The sequence below is a fragment of the Balaenoptera ricei genome, chromosome 11 (assembly GCF_028023285.1).
Source record: "Balaenoptera ricei isolate mBalRic1 chromosome 11, mBalRic1.hap2, whole genome shotgun sequence".
Lineage (NCBI taxonomy): Eukaryota > Metazoa > Chordata > Mammalia > Artiodactyla > Balaenopteridae > Balaenoptera > Balaenoptera ricei.
In genome coordinates, this window is record NC_082649.1 from 79,309,214 (window position 1) to 79,333,337 (window position 24,124).

The window sequence follows — 24,124 nt, forward strand, 5'->3', positions numbered from 1 at the left end:
ATCATCTTTTTGCATTCCCCGAAAACATTGTTTACCGAAGGCTCTTTAACCAGACACTCTGACAGCTTTAACAATGTCTGCTGAAAACAGTTTTCACTGGTTTCTTGGTGGATGAAGTGGGATGTTTGGAAGAGTTCACACGTTGATTTTAGAGGACAGTGACAAGGGAGCATGAGTCCCCCTTATAGTATCAGGCACCAAAGCCCTCCCATGGGTGCGTGATTTAGAATAGGAAATGCCCTGTGAGGTATTGCTCGGGAGAGTGGATTGATACTTAATCAGTCTTCAGAGACTACACTATAGGAGCAATCATTCAGTGCTCCAAACGAAGCAGAGAGTAGAAATACCCCCTCCAAAAGAAAAAAAAAAAAAAAAAAGCATTGGGGTGTGTAATTAGTTTGCACTTGGCTTGCTTGCTATGACTCAGAAATAACAGCTGCTCACGCCTGTGCATTTTGCTGTGCACCTTGCCCAGGGACAGCTTTCATTAAGAAGGCATTAGGTTTGGTGCTGCAACTTGCTGGTTTTCTATGTTTGCTTAAACAAAAAAGCTACTGAAAACTCTCTGCCCCAGAGTTGATTATCAATGATTATTGGCTCCGCTTGGGGGTTGCTGATTATTTTTGCCACGTTTCCCTGGTTGGAACTTGGATTCTAAACATATTGCTTCCCCTCAAACTCTAGAAGCTGTGATGTAACATAGCAGCTCAGGTCTAAGAGTGGTAAGGGTTTATTCATAAGGAAGGGGAATACCTTTTAATAAGTGATGCAGAGTGAGGACAGTGGTGAAGTGTGGATTCTTTACGGAAGCCAGGGCCCTCATCCCCTCTGTGGGAGCTAGAACTAGACTCTCAGCTTTGTAAGGAGAAGCACTATGACTTGTCCAGTATCATATCCCAGTGCCCAGTTCTTGACATGTGAATATCTACTGCTGTATAACAAATTACTAGAAGCTGAGAAGCTGAAACACACATTTACCATCTCACAGTTTCTGTGGGCCCTCTGCTTCATGGTTTCTCAGAAGGCTGCAATCAGGGTGCCAGCCGGGCTGGTGTCTCATCTGAAAGTTCAGCTGGGGAAGGATCTACCCCACTTCCACGTTAGGTTGTTGGCAGAATTCAGTTCCTCCAGGGCTGTTTTACTGAGGATCTCGGTTTCCCTTCAGTTCCTCACCATACCTGCCCATCTAGCATGGCTATTTACTTCACAGCCAAGTAGGCACCAGGGAGAGTCTGCTAGCAAGATGGAGATGAGAATCTCTTGTTACCTAATCATAGAAGGGACTTCCCTTTGCCTTTGCCGCATTCTACTGGTTTAAAATAGGCCACTTGGGACTTCCCTGATGGCACAGTGGTTGAGAATCCACCTGCCAATACAGGGGACACTGGTTCGAGTCCTGGTCCGGGAAGATCCCACATGCTGCGGAGCAACTAAGCCCGTGCGCCACAACTACTGAGCCTGCGTTCTAGAGCCCGCGAGCCACAACTACTGAGCCCGTGTGCCACAGCTACTGAAGCCTGTGCGCCTAGAACCTGTGCTCCACAACAAGAGAAGCCACCGCAGTGAGAAGCCCGCGCACCACAACGAAGACCCAGTGCAGCCAGAAGTAAATAAATAAATGAATTTATAAATAAATAAATAAAATAGGCCACTAGATCATCCCAGCCTCAAAGAGTGGAGATTTGTAGGGCCTGAATACCTGGAGTGGGAACCATTGGGGGATATCTTAGAGTCAGCCCGCCACAGCATGCAGTAGGCACTCAGCATATATTTGTTGAGTGAATGAGCCTAAGAGCTGGGTTCTTATGATTTGGGCTAAAGACATCCTATCATCTTTTTTTTCCCCTATCACATACTCTCTATATAAGATGAGCAAGGTTTGCTTTAATATTTTATATATTAAATTATATTTATATTTTATACCTACATGATATTTACATAGTCTTCCCCCATCCTTCATAATGCCATCTGGATGCTTGGTTACTGGACTTAAGGTTTATCCAAAATGCTGCCCTTACCTACTCCTAAGGAGGAATTTTTTCAAGGGGAGGATCAATCTGGCGACCCCTTTGATCTGATACGCTTTGTCTCTCATGTTTCTCTTGCTGCATACGTGGTGGGGATTTAAAACAGTCCCCACATCGTGCTTTCTGGATTCCGAGTCTTTTGTAAATGGAGTGCCCCGGGCAGCTTTTTGCTTGGAGGGAATGAAAAAGCAAGGGTGAGGGTTCACATCTAATGTGTTTTAGTTGAAGTCACTGGCTACACGTGGCAACAGTCAGCTCTGCTTTCTCCCCCAAGCCTTTGATATTGTTGGGACTTTTCAGTGCGTGGCAGGATTATTAACAAGAGAAAGTCAACATTGTCCAGCATTGCCACACTGAATGGAGAGAAACTTGCAGGCGAGTCACTGAACCTGAAATAAGCTTCTCTTGCCCCAGGCTTCCCAACTTTTTTGTTGTTTGTTTAATTCCAAGGTCATGACAATATCTGTGTGAAATGGTTTGTGCTGTAGCTTAAGACTCTGGGTCACACTTTGCTAGGTTGGAATTTTTTTTGCTTCTTCCCCGTTCAAGAGCAACCTTTACATTGAGAAGACTGGCAGGGGTGGGGCAGGCAGGCTCTGGGACCCTGTCCTGAACTGCTGTAAACGCTTCCCCACTATCTTCTTGGCTCTGAAACACAATGCATGAAGAAGACAAAGAAGGACAAAAATCACCATTTGGGCCCCTATGGAAGTTCCATTTGTCAGATGCCCCGGTCTGCCCATTCCCTCCCTCTCTTCTGCTTTGGCTTTGAAATTGAGTGTTGAGTGAGTCCAGAGGCAGAGGAAATGGCACTGTATACCCAGCCCAAGGCAGTCTGATCCTCATGAAAATGAGAAATCACCTGTATTGACAATAGGCATGCCTGCTGCTGGCAAGATCTGCCCTTGTGCAGATTTGCTGCTGGGCCTTGCTGTCACCCTGCTGGGTTGGTTTTTCCAGTAATAGACTCTTCTAAGCCAAGTCTGACAATTGAGTGGTAAATCCTCCGGTGAGCTGGAGAGGTCTGGGCAGAGGGATAGAGAATGGTCAGTTTAAGAAGACCAACAGCATTCAATTCATTTCTTCTGTGGCCTTCTCTGGCCGTGCATTTCAGTTCTCTGGAGACGTATAACTTGTGAATTGACTGGTTTCCACGAATATTATGAATTAACAGGAAGTAAGCCATGTCCATGCTCAAGTTCCATTGGAAGTGAGGAGGGCAAATCCTATTAGCATTTATAATTGTGTTGCTTTTTCATATTAATCCCTTCCCATGGCTGAGGAATTAGGAATTTTCTCACATGCTGATGGAAACCAGTCCTAGGAGTGTGTCCTGTCAAGTGCTGGAATATAGATGATGATATGAGACTGTGACCTTCCCCTCTGACAGGAGCTCTTCCTTATGTGGTTAGATGCGTCTGTGATATTTTGCATATCTATTAGATTAGGCTTAACCACGATTGTGGAAATTCATTATCTGAAGTTAAACCAAACCTCCTGGCCAGATATCCATACTTGGTTACTTGCTGTTACTTGATTGGGAAGTGAAAATCCTTCATTTCATAAAAAGTCCTACAGCCTTACAGAGCGCCTTCTTCATTGGCCATTACACCTTCTGGATTGTGTCTCTGTTTTCTCTTTGACTTTATGCCATGGCAGTTTGGGGTGGTAAATGCACCGATGCCTCTGATTCCACTGTTTGCAGTCCCACTGCAGCAGTGACGGTCCGGAGAGAATAGAAAATGTTATTGGGATGTCAAAAGGGAAAAAAGAAATTTCTGCGTTAGAAACTGAGACGATAGGGTGTACAAGAAGAAAAGTCGTATTTGTGAGCATTAAAAAGAAGAGCCAACCAAAGAATGATGTTTTCAGTATAGATCAGTGGTTAGTAGTTTGATGCTCTTCTTTTTTTTTTTTTAAGATTTATTTAATATTTATTTACTTATTTAATTTATTTTTGGCTGCGCCGGGGCTTAGTTGCGGCACACGGGGTCTTTGTTGAGGCAGGCAGGATCTTTCCTTGCGGTATGCGGGCTCTTCCTTGTGGTGCTCGGGCTTCTCTTTAGTTGTGGTGTGCGGGTTTCCTCTCCTCTAGTTGTGGCCCGCAGGCTCCAGGGCGCGTGGGCTCTGTAGTTTGTGCCGCACAGGCTCTCTAATTGAAGGCGCGCAAGCTCAGCAGTTGTGGCGCGTGGGCTTAGTTGCCCTGCGGCATGTGGGATCTTAGTTCCCTGACTAGGGATCGAACGTGCGTCCCCTGCACTGGAAGGTGAATTATTTACCCCTGGACCACCAGGGAAGTCCTGTTCTTATCTTCTGGAACATAGACACATTTCTGAAATTATTGACAAGCATTTATTAATTAATAAAGGAATCTGTTTGGTGCTCTGTCTCTGGAGAAGCCTTAACTGAAATGCGGTTTTGTAAAACAGCCAAGTTATGAATGGTTTTTGCTTGACAGCAACTTGAACTAAAACCTGCTGAGTGGTACCCAAGGTGTTGAAGTCAGAATGAAAGAAGCTGCAGCATCCTTGCTACATGGCTCTTTAGGTAAGAGCTGTGGAAGAAGAGAAGAATCAGATCTGAAATCCGACCTCCTAAGAAGTGCTTGCCCTTGTCCTGATAAACACTTTAGCTTCTGAATACACAGTTACCTGCTACCCATCAGCTTGGATGGATCATCATCTCTGCACTTCAGGAAGGATGTGCAGAATCTCTGGCCCTGCTGTTTGTCACTTTCCCCCGCGGCTATGGTTAATGGTGTAGCCATTCACCCTCAGCAGGCATAAATCCTTTTTCCCACAAGAGGGTACTGGCTGGATACAACATTTATAGGACCAAAGGAGCAGCTGGTGATGTCAGTTTCAAGGCAACTAGGTTGTCTTGGACATCCTATTTAGCAGATGGCCAGGACTTGATAGATGGAAGGTTATTAGGATCCAAGTCAAGGGCCACATGGCACAGTGGATGGGAAAAGTAAACAGCGGCACATCCAAATGCAGACACACAGCCTGGTGGGGCTTCTCTGCCTCATGTCGTTTTGCTTCAAGCAGGAATAAATGTATGTCTGCCTGTAGAGCCTGGATTATCGACACATCTCTAGAGATTATCAGTAAATTGGTTACTAAATTGATAGTTGGCTGAATCCTTACGTCTATTATTTGGAAAGAAAATTTTATGAAGTTTAGATTTCATCAGCATGTATATAAATTTGGCCTTTTGGCCAAACCTACATGGTTTCCTGTATTGCTAATGTCTCTACGTCTTTTGGTTATATCCAAAGACAACTTAAAAGCTTTAATTTCAGAGCCCTCTGTTGCATCTGTATTGGAAGTGCCCTAAGCTGTGTCTTGCAATGAGAGCACAAACTCTGCAGGGAAAGGGGTGTCCATTTCTTCTCATCCATTTTAAGCTCATTTTTGCAATTGCTGCCTTTTCCGTATTACCGCATAACTCCTTTGATCTTAAAGTGGAAGGAAGCAAATTTCAAGAGCTAGGAAAGCTCCTCATGTGGCTTTAGCACGCACAGCATATTACAAAATGGAGTGGATGTCAAATAAAACATAAATTTGGATCATTTGAAATTCGAACTCAAGGAGGTATTGCTTTTAGAGCCAAGTGCATTGAGAAGTCTCAGGGATAAAACTGCTGTTGTTTGACATTCATTTCCATTTGAACGTTTGGGTCGGGTTGTTGCCATGTCATATCCAGCCCTTATTGAATGTTGCATTTGTACTCAGCATTATACTCCAAGCTTCATGCATTTCATTCTCATAACATTATGAGATCATATCCCCATTTCACAGGTGAGGACCCAGAAGCTCTAAAAATTGCATTTTTCCCCCACCCCTTGGCCTCCTCTACCCGGGGCAGAGACTGGAGTATAAACAAGGGTTGCTGGTACACCCTTTCCGTAGGTATATTTCAAAGCTGCCCAAATTGCTTAGGTTATGTCCCTGAATTTTTTTACGTGGCAAATTGGTTGAAGCAGCGAGTGGGAGTATTTCAGTTAGGGTTATGCCTTTCTGGAACAAACCCGCTTATTAACATGCTCTGGATTCTAACCCTGAGTTTTAGATCCAAGACATGAACTGGAGAGTAAGTTACTTTGACCAGCCAGTGATCTCCATTTTTCTTTCTCTTTCTGTCCATCTTCTCAACCCCAACCGTATAAACCAGCAATGGAGGCTGTGGAGATAAATGGGCATTGGAGAAGGCTTTTCATTTTCCGGATTGCTTAGAATCTAGGGTCAGGCTCTTGAGCTCAAATGAGACCAAGACTGAGTAATCAGACACAGAGATAGTGTAGTCAGAAGCAACCAGAAATTGAAGGTGGATTAGGTTATCAGGTTATTTTCCTTTTGCTTGGGCTACAGATGTCATTGGTAGATGTAAGTCACAGAGGATTAGGAACAGTTTCCTTGAAGTTTCACATCATCAGATGAGACTAAATGCATTAAAGTGCCCTCCTGACTACAAAACTTTGCCCCACAGTTGGGATCAAAAATCAGTATCCGTGAAATATTGCCATGGTAGAGGAGGGGTTAACACAGTTTTGTATATCACATGAGTTGATCAGGTTGATGGTAAATGTTGTGCCTTGTGATGGTGGCATCTCACTGAGAAACTTTCAAAACAAACTTTAAATAAGCAAGGTGTATTGGTTAAGAAAATTATTGACATTATAGCCTGTCCCCATCTTCCACCTCTGTACACAGTCATGAAACTCAGCTAAATTTTGCACTGTAATCGATGATCCCAATTAGTTAAAACAACAATTACTTTGTTACTTTAGGTTGGCTGGTCGGTTCTTCTGGTCAAGGCCAGCTTGGCTGGTCTCTGCAGACTGCAGGTGGTCCATCTGAGGCTGAATGGTCTGAAATGGACTCACTCTCCTGTCTGGTAGTTGGCAGGCTGGTGGGTCTAGAATGGATTCAGCCTGGACTCCACGTGTCTGCTCCTTGTGGTCTCTCATCCTCCAGTAGGCTAGCCTGGAGTTCCTCACCTGGTGGTTTCAGGATTTCAAAGATTAATAAGAGAGGATAAACCCTTGCATTCGCCTCCCTGTATAAGCCTCTCCCTGCCTCATATTTGCTGTCCCTTCGGCCAAAGCATGTATGTGGCCAAGCCCAGTTTGTTTGTCTGTTTGTTTTTAATTAAATAATTTATTTATTGCCTGCATTGGGTCTTCGTTGCTGTGCGCGTGCTTTCTCTAGCTGCGGCAAGCAGGGGCTACTCTTTGTTGTAGTGTGCGGGCTTATCATTATAGTGGCTTCTCTTGTTGCGGAGCATGGGCTCTAGGAGCGCGGGCTTCAGTAGTTGCAGCATGCGGGCTCAGTAGTTGTGGCTCGCGGGCTCTAGAACGCAGGCTCAGTAGTTGTGGCACACGGGCTTAGTTGATCCGCGGCATGTGGGATCTTCCAGGACCAGGGCTCAAACCCGTGTCCCCTGCATTGGCAGGCGGATTCTCAACCACTGCGCCACCAGGGAAGTCCCCAAGCCCATTTTCAGAGAGTGGAGAGGTTGATGTGAGCTCTTGATGGGAGGAGTGGCCAGTCACGTTGCCAAGATGCACGTGACAGGGATGGCAGGAGTTTGTGGCCATTTTGCTATTTCCCACATACATTAGAGTAACTTCAGGTAGTTGAACTGGCATTAACATGTCTTGCAGACTGAATCTGGACATGGGAGAAGGAAGACCGTGTTTTTGCCTATAACTTCAATTTGATATGAGATACTTCTCTGGGCTCTTACTTTGTTCTGTCACTTTTGAAGTTTGGCCATTTACTGGTAGACTCTCTTATCTTGCATTCTTGAGTTGTGTTTCCATTTTTGGTCATGTTTTAAAATTTTTGATTAGTCTATGCCATGGTGCAAATATGATTTTTTTTTTCATTTTGTGGTATTCTGTGGATGTTTGCCTTTCAGAAATGTTTTGTGCTTCAACCAGTGGCTTGAGCTTCCTTCTGGGCAATTTTGGAGCTACACTCATGGCAACTTCCAGAAATCCATCATTGTGATCTGATACACTGATCCTTTTTTTTTTTTTTTTTGTAGTACTTGTAGTGTTTACAACGTAGTACCAAATTCCACCTCATTTTATTAGTCTATAAACATAACCCCATACATAATGACACCTGTGTTTGAATTTAGTCATAACTCAGGGCTCCAGACATTACTATGTAATCACTGTTAACTCATAGAGCATCCAATCCGGGTTTTTCATTCTCAACTTCTGCATCGTTGGCATTGTGGGCCAGATAATTCATTGCTCTGGGGGGCTCTTCTGAATATTTTGGGATGTTTAGCAGCAGCCCTGCCTCTACCCACTTGACGCTAATAGCCTCGCCCTTCCACCCTTACTTGTGACAACCAACAGTGTCAGCAGACATGGTCAAATATCCCCTGGGTGGGAATGGGGAGTGAGAGATAGGTAAAAATGCCTCCAGTTGAGAACCACTGCTTTAACTTGGAGACGCTGAGGCAGAAGAGAGAAAGAAATTGTGAAGTATGACTTATTATTAGAGAGCAAACTAGGATTGGCAGCCAGACAGGGAGAATCTATAGGGGAGGAAGGGGTGTGGCCATTTTTCAGCTACCTTAAAATTTAACCTAAGTTGGCCCTGGATTCCTCTGGATTAACCAGGAAACATCAAGTTGGGTCTTGCTACCCATTGAAAGTTTCGTCAGTATCTCAACTTTATTGTGTTAGAAGTGGATTAAATGTAAATAACACCCCTGGGAAAAAAATTTTAGGAGATATGCTGACCATAGATAATGGATTTGGGGAAACTCTTTATTTGGAAATAGTTCAACATACACAAAAGTAGAGAAAATTGTATCATGACCCTTCTGATACTCATCACCTAAGATCCTAAATGATTGATTAATGGCCAGTCCTGGTGCATCTATACCCCGCTCGCTTCCTCTGCTATACACTCCTGAGTTATTTGAAAGCAAAATCATTTCATTTGTAGCTATTTCAATATGTGTCTAAAAGAAAGAACTTAAAAACCAAAATTATAATACGCTGGTGGAATTTTAATCTTCTAGAAAGGACAAGAATGAGAATTTATGCCGAGTAGTATCAGAACATAAGGGGAAAGCGTGAGGGTCAAAATCAAAGAGGCTTGACATTTTGGCAGATTAAAAACTCTGGGGGGTGGGGGAAGGGAGGCCCCTGGTGGTCTAGTGGTTAGGACTTGGCGCTTTCGCTCTGGGGCTCAGGTTCAGTCCCTGGTGGAGGAACTGAGATCCCGCAAGCCCTGTGGCACCGCCAAAATTAAAAAAAAATAAAAATAAAAAAGTAAAAAAATACTCCAGCGGGGAAGGGAGGTTGGAGACACTGTCTCTTCGAGCTCCTTTCCGCTCTACATTTTCCCTGCTTTAGTGACTCTTAGAAATGCCTCTTTGAGCATAACTTAAGGCACAGGGAATCGGGATCCTTAAAAAGGAGAGTAAGCCAGCAGGGAACAGATCCATTTTTTTAAAAGAAGAGGAAAAAAACATAATCACAAAAAGGTATTGTGATATTCAATCACTGATGGATTGCTCTCTGATGACTTTCAATGACTTTTTAGCCAATTGGGATCTACTTTTAATAAAACAAAGCAAGGGGAAAGTCTGCTTTTTAAGATTTTGCTAGGACTACGGTATTTCTCTCCTGTTCTAATGTATTCTGAGAAGTTTCTTTCTTTTGATTTAGACTTCCTCACTTGGTTTTATTGTGTCATAAATCTCCTGTGTTTGGTGAGAGCCATGGTGTATGTGAGACCCAAGCAGCTTGCTAGATAACATCTATTTCCCCCCCTTCTCTTTAGAAGATTAAACTGAGACTGTTGTGTCTGATGCCAGAATAGATTTAACCAACCATGTTTCCTTTACATATAGGTCAGTCCAAGGGACAATTCTGCACTGGATCCTATTATCCATGGGTTGAAGGGCGTCGTACATCATGGTAAGTAAGCTGCATACACTTCCTTTTGCTGGGATGTGAAGGGCTAAGGTCTCCACCTAAAAGAATGGGTTATCTTGCAGAGGACGGAGTATGACACCCATTCCTCATCCACTGATGTTGAAGGGCATGAGGCCCATTATTTGATGGGTAGAGAGCACATCCGTTTATTACCTGCAAATGGATCTGGGTTAACAGTAAGCAATTTGTTTCTCTTCAGGTACCACTCGGAATGCATGTGTTATAAATCAGAACACCCTAAGATGTAATTCATACACGTTGAACCTGCCAGGTGCCTCATATCTATCCTAAAATTATTCCCTTTTCAAGTAACTTTTCATTTATGAATTTCTTGATTTGCCCCACAGATGTAGGGGAAAAAACTTAAGTAGCCATGACAAGTCATTAAATTTTGCCGCACGTGAGCAAGTACCATCAGCTACTAGAATGGAAAATGCTAGGCCGTGTTCTGTGCAGCAGACGTCTTATCCTCAAGCATAAAACGGGGAGAGAAAGTAAGATAGATGGGTTCTGTCTTACCCAACTGTTTTTTATTGGAGGAATTTCCCTGCAACTTTATTATCGGCGATGCATCATTACCTATGACATCAGGATCCTCTAATTTCAAAAGTACCCTTGTCACAGGGAGGTGTGGAGATGAGAGGTACTGTAATGATTTGCAAGATTTTAATAATCTAATTAGAATTCCAAAGACATTGACAGAAATAGCATTAGTAACCTTAATACATCTCCCCTTCATCTCCACGGCTATGATAAGACATCTTCACACCTTTCTGGGAGGATGTCTTTTGACATTAGCCAATTCTGCAGAGCTTAACAGACATCTTACCCCCTTTCTCTCAGGGAAACAAAACCAGTAATCAGTGTTCCGTGGAAGCAGGTAGGATTTTGGATCGTTTTGCTCTTATAAGTGTTCAATCATACAGCGGGTAACAATAATAAACCTAGTGAAAGTAGAAAAATAGGGTGACTGAAAACGCCTCATTGAGGTTTTCACTTTAGGAAACGTCCATTGCTTCCCGATTTTCGTTTGTATCTCTGAAGAAATCTCCTCACGCAGAGCTGGGAAGTAGGTAGTATGGAAGTTTGCCAAGGGAATAAAACACTTTTGCCAAAACTGAGGCCGTCTGCCCCTTTGTGATTTGATGTTGATAGCAGTAGTGGTGGGTGTGAGATGTAGGGAAATTTGCACTGGGCAGCCTCAAAAAATGCACAGAAAGTTGATGTTATGGGCAACACGCTGTGTTCTCTGAGCTCCTTCCCAGAAGGTGCCCGGGAACTCTCAGTTCATCAAACGCTTTCTTGGAATTCCAGTCTATAATATAGATCATGAGGTTGGGGGTTTGAAATATACTAAGTGATGGATAGATCTTCCTTCCCCCTGACTCTCCTTCCTGTTTTAATACAATCACCCCACAAAGAATTCCGGAATCTTCAAAACAGGTACCTCTTCTTCAGCCTGAGAGGAAGCACTCCATCAGTTATGGCATTTGAGTGGGTCTGTGTAATCTCATTTCCATGATGATCATTGCAGGACATTCCACATGTTAAAGATAAGCAGTAGGCTTCCTTTAGCCCCCAAATCCCCAAATCTCAGTAAACTCACTGCATAGTGATCATTTGGTTCATGAGCTGCATGCCGGCATAATTGTGTAATCCTTCCTCATTATCCACAATTAGCCTCTAAGAGGCAGTTATATGCAGGAATATGATACCTGTTACTGGGAGGATGGCAGAGACGCCCAGTATGAGGTTTCAACGCTACCTCCTAATTGAAAAGTCAGAGGAGACCTGCAAAAAATAGTTCCCTGCAAAGGAAGTTCCCTTCTTTTTTTCAGTGTAACAGAAATAATTATCCCCTGGGAGGGGTGGGCATATTTCTTCTTTAACACACTAGTGAATGTGTTTGTCAATCGTTGATATTTGACAGGAAGACGTGAGCATTCCTATTTGTGGGCATGTTTGGTTGAACTTTAGTCTTCTGGTAAAAGTCTGCTCTTGGTTTGCCCCCATGCGGTGGCATAGCCCGAGAATTATTCCTCGTGCCCAGTTCTGGAGCTCAGATCAAGGTTTCTAACGTCTGGCTTTTATCCTGATCATGTTAAGTAACTTACACCACAAAGGGTGCCCAGACATGTGCCAAGCTGAGGTGAGGAACTGCAGAGTCGCTCTGTGAACACAGCAACCTAGCCCGGGAGGGAGTGCCAGCAATTCTGGGGGAGAATTCCTTCCATGCGCCAGCGCAGGCATTATCAGGGTCTTAGGGTGGAAAGAGCATGGGCTTTGGAGCCGGCCAGGCTTTGGCGGGGATCTCGGCTTTGCCACTCACTAGCTGGAACTATGGCTGCCTCTCTAGCCTCTCTGAGAAAGTTTACTTCTTTATTCAGCAGAAGTGTTGCACGCCCACTGGGTGTGAGCTCTGGGCTGATGTACTGGTGAAGACAGACAGACACAGGCCAGCCGTCAGGTACCTGGAAAGGAGGTGAATGACACCCCCGCTCCCTCCAGCCTGCCTGGAGCGTTACCCCTTCCAGCCTTTGCATCTGCTGTTGCTGGTTCCTCTGTCAGAAACGTTCTTCCCTCAGCTCAGAGCAAGTGTGTCTCCCTCTAATTATTTCAGGTCTCAGTTTGGATCTTACCTCCTCAGACAATTCTTTTTTTTTTTTTTGGCTGCGTTGGGTCTTCGTTGCTGCGCACGGGCTTTCTCTAGTTGTGGCGAGCGGGGGCTACTCTTCATTGCAGTGTGCAGGCTTCTCATTGCGGTGGCTTCTCTTGTTGCGAAGCACGGGCTCCAGTAGTTGCAGTACGCGGGCTCAGTAGTTGCAGCACGCGGGCCCTAGAGCACACGGGCTTCAGTAGTTGCAGCGTGCAGGCTCAGTAGTTGCGGCACACGGACTCAGTAGTTGTGGCGCACAAGCTTAGTTGCTCTGCGGCATGTGGGATCTTCCGGGACCAAGGATCAAACCCATGTCCCCTGCATTGGCAGGTGGATTCTTAACCACTGTGCCATCAGGGAAGTCTCCAGACAATTCTTTCTTAATTATCCTATCCAATTCCCCATCATCTCCCCATTCCCATCACTCCTTGTCACATCATCTTAGGCTTCTTTCTTTGAAGCACTTAAAAGTATCTGAAATAACCTTGTTTGTTTATTTACTCCTGTATTACCTACTAAAGTGTAAGCTTCATGAGGGCAGAACCCACGTGTGTTTAACAACTAATAGATGCTCAGTAAAATAAGCCAAATGAGCAAATCAAGTAAAGATACAAATAGGTGAAAAATATCAAAATATAAAATTGGAAAAAGAGATGGAGGAACTAAAGGCCTCACAGGCTTTGCTTTGATTGGGAAGAGAAAGAAGTAGGATAAGGGCTTGGAAACTTGATTCTGCCCGAATTTCTGGAGCCATTGCTGACTCTCGTTTTGATAACCGTCATCACTTCTGTCGTTCTTCCAAAAGAGAATGAACATCTGAAGTTGTTAAAACAAACAAACAAACAAACTTTTGTTGGAACTAGAAACATTTTCAGTTGAAGGTCCTATGAAGGATTTGAATTATCTGTTACTGTGATGGACATAAATAATCGTGCCCTTCACAGAACCTCTGGCTTGGGAACAATGACAGAGACATATACGAAGAAGAAATCAATATGGATTTCTGTTGCAGTTCACAATTGGCTTTTATTTCTTCAGCTCTGGGAGTCATATCTTAGCATATTCATTCCTCATTAAGTGAATGTGTTTTTTTTTATAGGAAGCATCTTTTTTTTTTAAATTAATTAATTAATTTTATTTTGGACTGCATTGGGTCTTCGTTGCTGCGTACGGACTTTCTCTAGTTGTGGCGAGCGGGGGCTGCTCTTCTGTGCGGTGCGTGGGCTTCTCATTGCAGTGACTTCTCTTGTTGCACAGCATGGGCTCTAGGCATGTGGGCTTCAGTAGTTGTGGCACATGGGCTCAGTAGTTGTGGCTCACAGGCTTAGTTGCTCTGTGGCATGTGGGATCTTCCTGGAGCAGAGCTTGAACCTGTGTCCCCTCCGTTGGCAGGCAGATTCTTAACCACTGCACCACCAGGGAAGTCCCTAGGAAGAATCTTATATGTTCCTTTAGCTGAAATGGCAATGAGGAATCTGGTCCTACCAGCCAACCATTGGCATTTGGTCAGTAGGGTCCTCTGTGAAGCAGACACCAAGATGGAATTTTAAGTGCAGGCGAGTTTTTTGGCAGGGAGGGACTGCCCAGGAAGAATAAAGAGGAGAGGGAGCAGGAGTGGGTGGGGAGAGCACTGGGACCCCAGTGCAGGTCTGATACCTATAAAGAGAGGGAACCTAGGAGGACTGGCTGAAGGCAGCTCTAAGAAAGTCTTGGCTGGGACCTTGGAGAACGCCAGAGCCAAGACTGCCCGTGAGAGGAGTCCTCTGTTGGGCAGCAGTGGCCCAGCCCTACCAGGTGTGGTCATTGGCTAGAGCATCCCAGCGAGAGCGGCCTCCCTGCGAGCGCCGAGGTGTGCCCGAAGGCACAGCAGCTCCCAAGCCTCCTCACAGCAGCTTGTCTCTAGAAGGAAGATCTTAGGGGTGTCTCCTGTGGCTGGTCCAGAGGTCACATCTTCCTTCCAAAGACATTTTCCTCATCACCTTGCCAAAAAGTTGATGACTTGGTCCTCTCACTTTTAAAACGCTCAGGACTTCTTACAGTCACTGCTTGTTCCTTTTGTGCATAATTATTAAGTGGCTCATCTAAGTACACCATGAAGCTAGGCAGAAAGAAAGCACAGCACGCATGGACCAGCCCTCCCTGAGTTTGTAGACACTCAGGAGAGACATATGGTTAAGCATGTAATTACATTAAAGAGTGAGGAGGGACTTCCCTGGTGGCACAGTGGTTAAGAATCCGCCTGCCAGTGCAGGGGATACAGGTTCAATCCCTGGTCCGGGAAGATCCCACATCCCGCGGAGCAGCTGAGCCCGTGTGCCACAACTACTGAGACTTCGCTCTAGGGCCCACGAGACACAGCTGTTGAAGCCTGCGCATCCTAGAGCCTGTGCGCCACAACAACTGAGCCCGCATGCTGCAACTACTGAAGCCCACGTGCCTAGAGCCCGTGCTCCGCAACAAGAAAAGCCACCACAATGAGAAGCCCGCGCACTGCAATGAAGAGTAGCCCCTGCTCGCCGCAACTAGAGAAACCCCGCGCGCAGCAACAGAGACCCAACACAGCCAAAAATAAATAAAATTATTTATAAAAAAAAGAGTGGGGGGCAGCAGAAGATTTAACTTAGACTTGGGGCTATAGACCGGGCATTGCAGACAAAGTGACCATGAAGACCTAAAGAGTGCATAGAGGTTGTCCAGGCAGAGAAGGGAGTATAAGGTCCCAAGCAGCACCAGCACAGAGGTGGCATGTTGGAGACTCTGAGCTCTGGGACCTTGCTACTCTTGGGCAGGGGAGCTGGGGAGAGATACCTAGAGACCTCTTGGCAGCAGAAAGTGCTCTTTCTTTTTGTTTTGTTTATTTTTTATAAATTTATTTATTTTATTTATTTATTTTTGGCTGTGTTGGGTCTTCATTGCTGTGCGCGGGCTTTCTCTAGTTGTGGCGAGCAAGGGCTACTCTTCGTTGTGGTGCGCAGGCTTCTCATTGTGGTGGCTTCTCTTGTTACGGAGCACAGGCTCTAGGCGCACAAGCTTCAGTAGTTGTGGCACGTGAGCTCAGTAGTTGTGGCTCATGGGCTCTAGAGCTCAGGCTCAGTAGTTGTGGTGCACAGGCTTAGTTGCTCCACAGCATGTGGGATCTTCCCAGACCAGGGCTCGAACCCGTGTCCCCTGCATTGGCAGGCAGATTCTTAACCACTGCGCCACCAGGAAGTCCCAGAAAGTGCTCTTTCTTAGGTGTTCATTTTTCTATGTAAATTGTGATTTTTACAAACTCGGAAGCATGAAAAAATATAAATAGAATGAAGAGAGGTGATTTGCCATTGATTCTGGTCCTGTCTATCCATTGAGCCATAGGTGGAAGCATTAAAATGTATCTAATCAGGGATTTTATTTACACTACCGCCAGCATACCCTGGAAAGGAAAAGAAATTGTGACTCTTATTCACCGCTCTGACCCAGTCATTCACAATGCTTTTTGTATATAAGAACCAGGACTTGCAAGTAGCCACACCTGATAGAAATATTGGTTTCAAAGAGCTTAGTCTAATTCTAATTTTTTCAAAACCCATTTAAAAAAAATAAACTTGTGGGGCTTCCCTGGTGGCACAGTGGTTAAGAATCCACCTGCCAACGCAGGAGACATGGGTTGGATTCCTGGTCTGGGAAGATCCCACATGCCACAGAGCAACTAAGCCCGCGTGCCACAACTACTGAGCCCACGCACCGCAACTACTGAGCCCACACACCACAACTACTGAAGCCCGTGCGCCTAGAGCCCGTGCTCTGCAGCAAGGGAAGACACCGCAATGAGAAGCCTGTGCACTGCAATGAAGAGTAGCCCCCACTCGCTGCAACTAGAGAAAGCCTGCACGCAGCAATGAAGACCCAGTGCAGCCAAAGATAAATAAATAAAAAGTAAAAAATTTTAAAAAGCAATCCATTTAAAAAAATAAAATAAAACAATAAACTTGTACGTGAATTTGTGTAAAAATGTACCAGTTCCCTTGTAAGTAGTTTGTACCCAATTGACCAATGCTAAATAATGTACATTATATCCTCTGTCTATTAAAAAGGATGTATTATTTTTCTTTCAAGTTTTTCAATTACCTACTTTCTATTCTTTTTCATAATATCCACCCAAAGAAAATCCAGCAGACTGTACATATACCTAGTCTAGAACGCTGTCAGAAAGGCATTGGAACACTAACTACTCTCTCATGTCAATCATCTAAGAAAGATCCATTTTTTTTGTTTTTGGAAGGAAACTTGCTAGTAGTGATTGTTTGATTGTTGAGCTTTGACTATCCACCCCTCTTTTTTTTTAATATTTTTTTTTTGGCTGCATCGGGTCTTAGCTGTGTCACGTGGGCCCTTCGTTGCGGCACGCGGGCTGCTCTCTAGTTGTGGCTCACGTGCTCAACAGTTGCGGCATGTGGACTTAGTTGCCCTGCGACGTGTGGGATCTTAGTTCCCTGACCAGGGATCAAACCTGCCTCCCCTGTGTTGGCAGGCGGATTCTTAACCACTGGACTACCAGGGAAGTCCCTGTCCCTCTTCTCTCATCGCCTTGCTTGCTGTCCTTTCCTCTTCCACTGAATGTACTACCTTAGTGCATAGGAAAGTATCTTCCTCCTTCACGGGAAACATAAAGGGGACAGTTAGAAATTGCCTCAGACACCAGTCAGGACGAGATGGCTCTTCTGCCTGTCCTCCCTCCCCAGGCTCTTCTGAGAAACTTATCAGTGAAAGTACAAATACATTATCACCCAAGAACGCCCTTCTAGTGATGTCACAAAATGAGGCGCTTGCAAGCTTTCCTTGTTAAAACTCACCAATAGAAGTTGGGTCTATGAAAATCAAACACTCTTTGCAGAATACCTCACCCAGTTGTTGACTAGTTTATTCACTGGGCTCACTTTGGGGATATTTTCTACCCATCTTCTCCCCTGCCCTGGGGTGCTCATTGTCAGCTCACCAGATCTGTGGACAATGTCCTAGAATAGTTAGACTCAATCCAGGCATCTAGCAGAAGGGGAGGTAATAAAGTAAATCTGCACATACATGTGACTACCTGCCAAGTGTTTTCATTTGGTGGTGAAAGCTGGAGTATCTGCATCTGTTCTTTTTTCCATATCCCACCTGCTAGGATTGAGGTTTCTATAATCAAGACTAACCTGGAAGAGACTCCAGTCATAGAACAACCTGAATTCCTTCTAAAGCAGCGGCTAGGCTTTGCCTTGTCAACTGCCACTGCACCATTAGCCACAAATACATGATTTTAAAAGAAACTAGCCCTGGGGCACAGCGCGGCTGGCACTCCAGGACAACCACTGTGGGTCTGAAGGTGGCGCAGCCTTTCCAAAAGCCGTGTAGCCACTGCTGCCAAAGTTACACATAGGCCGTACCCTCTGAGCCGGCAGTTCCACAGGTAGGTATACACCCAAAAGAAATGGCTACAAAAGGACCTGTACACAGGAGCTTTGTTTATAATAACCCCCAAATGGAAACAGCCCAGATGTCCACCAAGGGGAGCCTAGATATTCAAGTTTTAGTGTATTCATACAAGGGAATAGTGTGCAGCAATTAAAAATGATGAACTTGATTTACACAAAAACAAAAGAACGTGTGCTGCATGGTTCCGTTTATGCAAAGTTCAAGAACAGACAGAACTAATCTCTGGTGATAAGAATCAGAATAGTGGTGTGAAGGGGTACGTACAGTGAGTGAGAAAGGGCTCAAGGGAATCTTCCCAGGCAGTAAAAAAATACTATATATCTTGATCTGGAGGATGATTAGATTACATAAATATGTTATAAACATTTACTACACTGTCCCCTTAGATTTGTGCATTTGACTGTTTGCAAACTAAAGAATAGCCCATGGATATTATACATTAATTTCTCAAAAATATTACACTCACGAAGCTCAGAAATAATCTACCATCACGCACCAGACAGTCCAATATTAAAAACCCTGACAGTGTCAAGTGTTGGCAAGGATATGAATGCTGGGAACGCTCAGATTTTCTGGAAATGGTTTGGCAGTGTCTAGTCGAATTGATTCAGTAGTCCCACTGCTATGTATGTCCCCTGGAAAAACTCAGATAAAAGTGCACCATGAGGGACTTTCCTGGTGGCACAGTGGTTAAGAGTCCGCCTGCCAATGCAGGGGACAGGGATTCGATCCCTGGTTTGGGAAGATCCCACATGCCGCTGAGCAACTAAGCCTGTGCGCCACAGCTACTGAGTCTGCGCACCTAGGGCCTGTGCTCTGCAACAAGAGAAGCCACCGCAATGAGAAGCTCGCGCACTGCAACGAAGAGTAGCCCCCGCTCGCTGCAACTAGAGAAAGCCCACACACAACAACGAAGACCCAATGCAGCCAAAAAATTAATTAATTAATTAATTTAAAAAAAAAAAACAAAATGCACCGTGAGCTGTGTATGAGAATGTCTGTGGCATTGTTTTTCCTAACTGCCCAAACCCAGAAATGCCTCTGATACCTATTGTTAGCAAGCTGGATAAATACAGCAAAGTGTAGTCCTACAACAGAACAGTTCACCCCAGTGAAAACACGTGGAGTCTCGTGGCTCACACCAACATGGGCACATCTGAAAACTGTAAAGTGATGCAAGAGTCTGAAGAATGCACAAGGTATTCTTGAACAAGTGTTCAAAAAATGGGAAAACTTAACCTTGGTTCTTTAGGAGTGCACATGTAGGTGGTAAAGCTACAAGAAAAGCAAAATAATGATTATTTAAAAACAGAGGATGGTGGTTACTTCTTGGAGTGGGATGGGAAAGTGATAAGGGCCTGGCCCCGGGGAGGGTGGCAAGTCTCCCCCTGTTCAGAGTGGTGGTTACTCCAGGGTTCACTTTAGGATTATTGGTTAACAGTATGTTTATGTTTGTACACCTTTCTGCATGTGTGTTAAATTTCACAATCAAAGAAGACAATGATGAGTATTAGAAAGTCAGAGATTCAGGCAGTGCTTTCTTCTGGGAGACATCGAGTACCAAGTGGCCTCACAGCAAACAAAGAGGGGGGTGACAGCATTTTATTTTTTCTTTACAAAACTTTTTATCATAAGTACCCATGACAGGTTGTTTGTTCTCTCTACAAATTGATTGTAGACCAGAGAAAGAACTGTGGCTGCCTTGGGATTGTATCATTAAGCGATGACTTTGGAAGCCAATACTTCCTTGTGGAATTTAGAAAAAAGAAATCAGAAACCGAAGGGATGGGGTGGCAGGTGACAGGTCTGAAAACAAAGGCTCTTCGTTGTTACTGGGCTGGTGCATCCTGGCTCTGTACCAGGTCAGGGTATGATTAGCCTGACAGGCATCATTAAATCCTCCAGAAACCCTCTGATGTGCAGCTCTCATATCCCCCATTACCTAGAAAGGCAAGTAAAGCAGGCAGGGCCTGGGTGACTTAAACCAAGGTCTTCGTGACTTGAGGCTGACTCTTGTTACTCCCAGGCCATCTCCCGCTCTGTTCTTGGCCAGGGTTACCATTTGCATCTTTAGGTTGACTGAGGCTCATCATATAGATTTGTTAAAGGGGCAAGTGAAGAAATACTAAACGGGCCCATACTCTCATCCTTCCAACACCATTTTGATTATCCCTGGAATGAAGATCTCAACATGAACTTTCTAAGACTAAATGGCTGAAGCTTCTGAAAAATATCTTGCATGGACTTTGGAAGAAGAAGACAAATCCTAGCACAAGGAACATTTGGAACAAAGTAAACTATTAGGTGAAAATGGCCATCTGTGTTGTTACAATCCAGCAGCAAGATGGAGCAGAGATGAGTTGATTTGATTTGAGGGGTTCTTGCCTGTTTTGTGTAAGTGAAATTTAAGCCCCTTTGATCACAGTGTCCATCCATCGTGCCTAATAAGTGCTAATTCGGGTGTTGAGGGTAAGATGATCAACTAGATTTCCTCTGCCTTTGGAAAAATTTTAATCTCAGGAGGAATCTTTCCTTTTCTTTTCTTTCTTTTTGGTCCTTGCCATTCTTGGTGACGGTCAAAGAGACTATAATTTGCCTACAGAATCATGTCATGTGTTCACATGAATACAGCAATTGGAACTTCTAAATGAATTTATTTATTTATTTGTTTATTTATTTTTAATTTTGATTTTTATTTTTGTCTGCGTTGGGTCTTCGTTGCTGCACGTGGGCTTTCTCTAGTTGCGGCGAGCGGGGGCTACTCTTCGTTGCAGTGCGCAGGTTTCTCATTGTGGTGGCTTCTCTTTTTGCGGAGCACGGGCTCTAGGCGCACAGGCTTTAGTAGTTGCAGCACATGGGCTCAGTAGTTGTGGCGTGCAGCCTTCTGTAATTGTAGCACGTGGGCTCAGTAGTTGTGGCACACGGGTTCTAGGGTGCATGGGCTTCAGTAGTTGTGGCTCACGGGCTCTGGAGCGCAGGCTCAGTAATTGTGGCACGTGGGCTTAGTTGCTCCGTGGCATGTGGGATCTTCCTGGACTAAGGATCAAACCCATGTCCCCTGCATTGACAGGCGGATCCTTAACCACTGCACCACCAGGGAAATCCCTGAAGTGAATTTTTATAAAAAATCTGCATCGTGGAATACCTTTAGAGAAATGAAATTTTATTACTTTTCACTTGAAATTTGACTCTTAGGAACACTGCTGAACAGAGATTCTAGACCAGCACTTCAGAGTTCAGGCTGTCTTGGATTTGAATGCTGGCTTTGCAGCTTGGGAGCTGTGTGATACTGTACAAATTGTTGGCCCTCTCTGTCCCTGAGCCTTCCACCTGGGAAAATGACAATTGTGAAAGTATCTGCCTCATGGGTATTAATGCTAAATGCTTTAAGACAGGGAAAGTACTGAGAAGGAAGGGTGCCTGGAGTGTGTCCACTGTCCTGGAAATCAGAGATCAGGAAATACAATCTGTGGGCCAAATCTGGCCCACTGCCTGTTTTTGTAAATAAAGTTTTATTGGAACACAGCCATGCCCATTCATTTACTTACTGTCTATGACTGCTTTTACACTATAACGGCAGAGTAGTTGTGACAGAGAGACCCTCTGGCCTGCAAAACCTTAAATATTTACTCTCTGGTTCTTTACAGAAAAAGTCTGTCAACCCTGCCATGTCGAAATGGTAACTATTGTAGCTCTACTAATAGTGTTGCCTTCACAAAGTGGTTTGTTTATTTGGGGACAGTGTAAATACCCACTCAGGTCATTACTTACCATTTCATACACTTTACAGAGATGGGCTTCAGTTTTGATATTGCCCAGATTGCCACATCATCCAGATATATTTCAATGAAATTAAAGAAAGTTCTGTTTTAATGTTAACCTTCAAGGAAGAAATCATTCAAATTTTCTCCCTTTTGAATGGGAAACCCAGTGCTATATTATCTACAGGCCACTGATAGTTCTGAACATCTTAACACGTGACAAAATTTCCCCCTCTGAAATTTATGTTTCCAGCATCTAATTACATGGAACTTTCCTGAAGTGTGCTATAAATATGCAGCACCCTGGTCTTGACTAATAGGCTCAAGTCTGTTATGGATCCAGGGAGGGCAGATGCTTATCTGAACCCCTTTGATCTCAAAATCTTCTAGAAACAGGCGCTCTTAAGCCATTTCCACAGTTTCCTGGCTTTCGGTTTGTCAGAACCACCACCATAGATGTGGGCTATTTCCATGTCTTTTCTTAGCCAAAGCCAGGAAATGGGATACTGTGGGGCTCTGTTTTATCACTAATAGCATTGTGAGCAATCATGTTGAGTCAGAAAAAGACTTCAAAAGTGATTCCTTTTAGGTTAATTTGAATTTGAGGCTAGTCCTCATTTAGCCAGCCTCCTTTGTCAATATGTCATCATTTGAACAGGATTATGGGAACCCAGGGAAATGCCCTTTTCCTGGTTGTTTCACTGGGGTGTGAAAAGCAGAGAGTTTAAAAATATGTCTCCAATTATATACTGTGAAAGTGCTCGCTAAAGTGCTTGGGGCTGCCTGCTGTGACCTTCTTACCCTGCTCTATGCATGTCATCTTGGTATAGGAGAAGCAAGGTCGCATTGTGGCCAAGAACCCAGGCTCTGGGTTTGAATACCAGTTCTGCTTTTGGCTAGTTGTACAACCTGCACAAATCACTTCACCTCTTTGTGGTTCCATTTTCTTAACCATATAAAGTGGTGATAGTAATACCAACCTTACTGGTTTGTCTTGAGGAGTCAGTGACTTATTGTACAAACTTGTGTCAGCACCCAGTGTCAGCTATTATCACTGCCATCCCCCCACCCTCACCCCCAACAAGTTGTTGTTGTTACTTGTTGATGTGAGTATGGTGGAGGCCATGAGGTGACAGGAGATGATGGTGGAGCTCTGAGTTCTGCCCCATCACTACCCGGCTATTGAACTAGAATGTATGTTGCTTGACTTAGTTGGGTCGTATGAAAATAAAATGAAGTGATGGAGAAAATGGGCACAAAGATGATTTGGGATAGCCAGTCCCTTTGAGACCAGGGGATAGGGTAGTGGACCAGGGACCAGAAAGAGGGTGAAAGGAAGAAACAGAAACATCTGTTAACCCCTGGCTATGTGCCTAGCTCTGCCCAGATGTTCTATACATAGAGTCTCATTTAATCTCAGCAGTAGCCCAGGGAGAGAAGAATGCTTAATCCATGGTACAGATGGGTAAACTGAGGTTCACAGAGATTGGCTCATTTGTCCCAGCTCATGGCAGTGGAACAGTGATTTGAACCCATTTGTATTGGACTCAGATGCATTCTGCTGGGCCAGTTTCCAATTCTAGCATTGACTGTCTTCCTAATTATTGTCAAAGTCACTTAACTCTGGTTTCTGCCTGGGTTTCTCCTCTGTGAATTAGGTCATTGAGCATCAAAAGGAAGCTAAAAGAATGTACACACCATGCCAATTATGGCCACCAGAACCAAGTGGGGGAGAGAGGCAAGCAACGGAACTGTTCAGTGATAACACTGGGGTTTTGTCACTGTATAACTCTATAATTTAAACGTTATGTTCATTTCCTTAATTGTTGACAAGACTCTGCGCTCTTCGTGTAGTTTCTCTTTGGAAATGTTAATGTCAACATATGCTTTGTTCAAACATCAACCCTTAAATCAAAATGCTACATTTGACCACCTGACCACCAATAAACTCAAGGAGGCTAGATGTCTTTGAACCTGGGTAGAGTGGCTATTTCATGACCTTGGAGTGCCACCCTGGTTCCTTGAATACAGGAGTCTGATTAATCAGGTGAGCTCTCTCCTGCTCAGGCCGCCCTTGCTCAGACCCTGAAATAAGATGCCATAGTGGGGGCTTCTCAGATCTTCTCTGGACTGTGCCCATGCAGAAGGCCAAGGGGTGTGTATTAAATCCTCTGCACCCTGGTGAAGAGTGTTTCAGAGGCAGAAATAAGCTCCACACCTCTCTATGTCCTCATGTAGTTTGCTCCATTCATGC

The 24,124-nt window shown here is 44.4% G+C and overlaps 1 protein-coding gene across 5 annotated transcripts in view; it reads left to right on the forward strand.

The window, feature by feature from the left end:
- Window positions 1-24,124, forward strand: part of PTPRG (protein tyrosine phosphatase receptor type G) — a 726,426-nt gene that overhangs the window by 534,633 nt on the left and 167,669 nt on the right. For all 5 annotated transcript variants that reach the window (XM_059940105.1, XM_059940106.1, XM_059940107.1 and 2 more), the window contains one exon: window positions 9,915-9,981. In XM_059940105.1, the coding sequence (XP_059796088.1) occupies window positions 9,915-9,981 (67 nt within the window). The remainder of the gene's footprint in view (window positions 1-9,914; window positions 9,982-24,124) is intronic.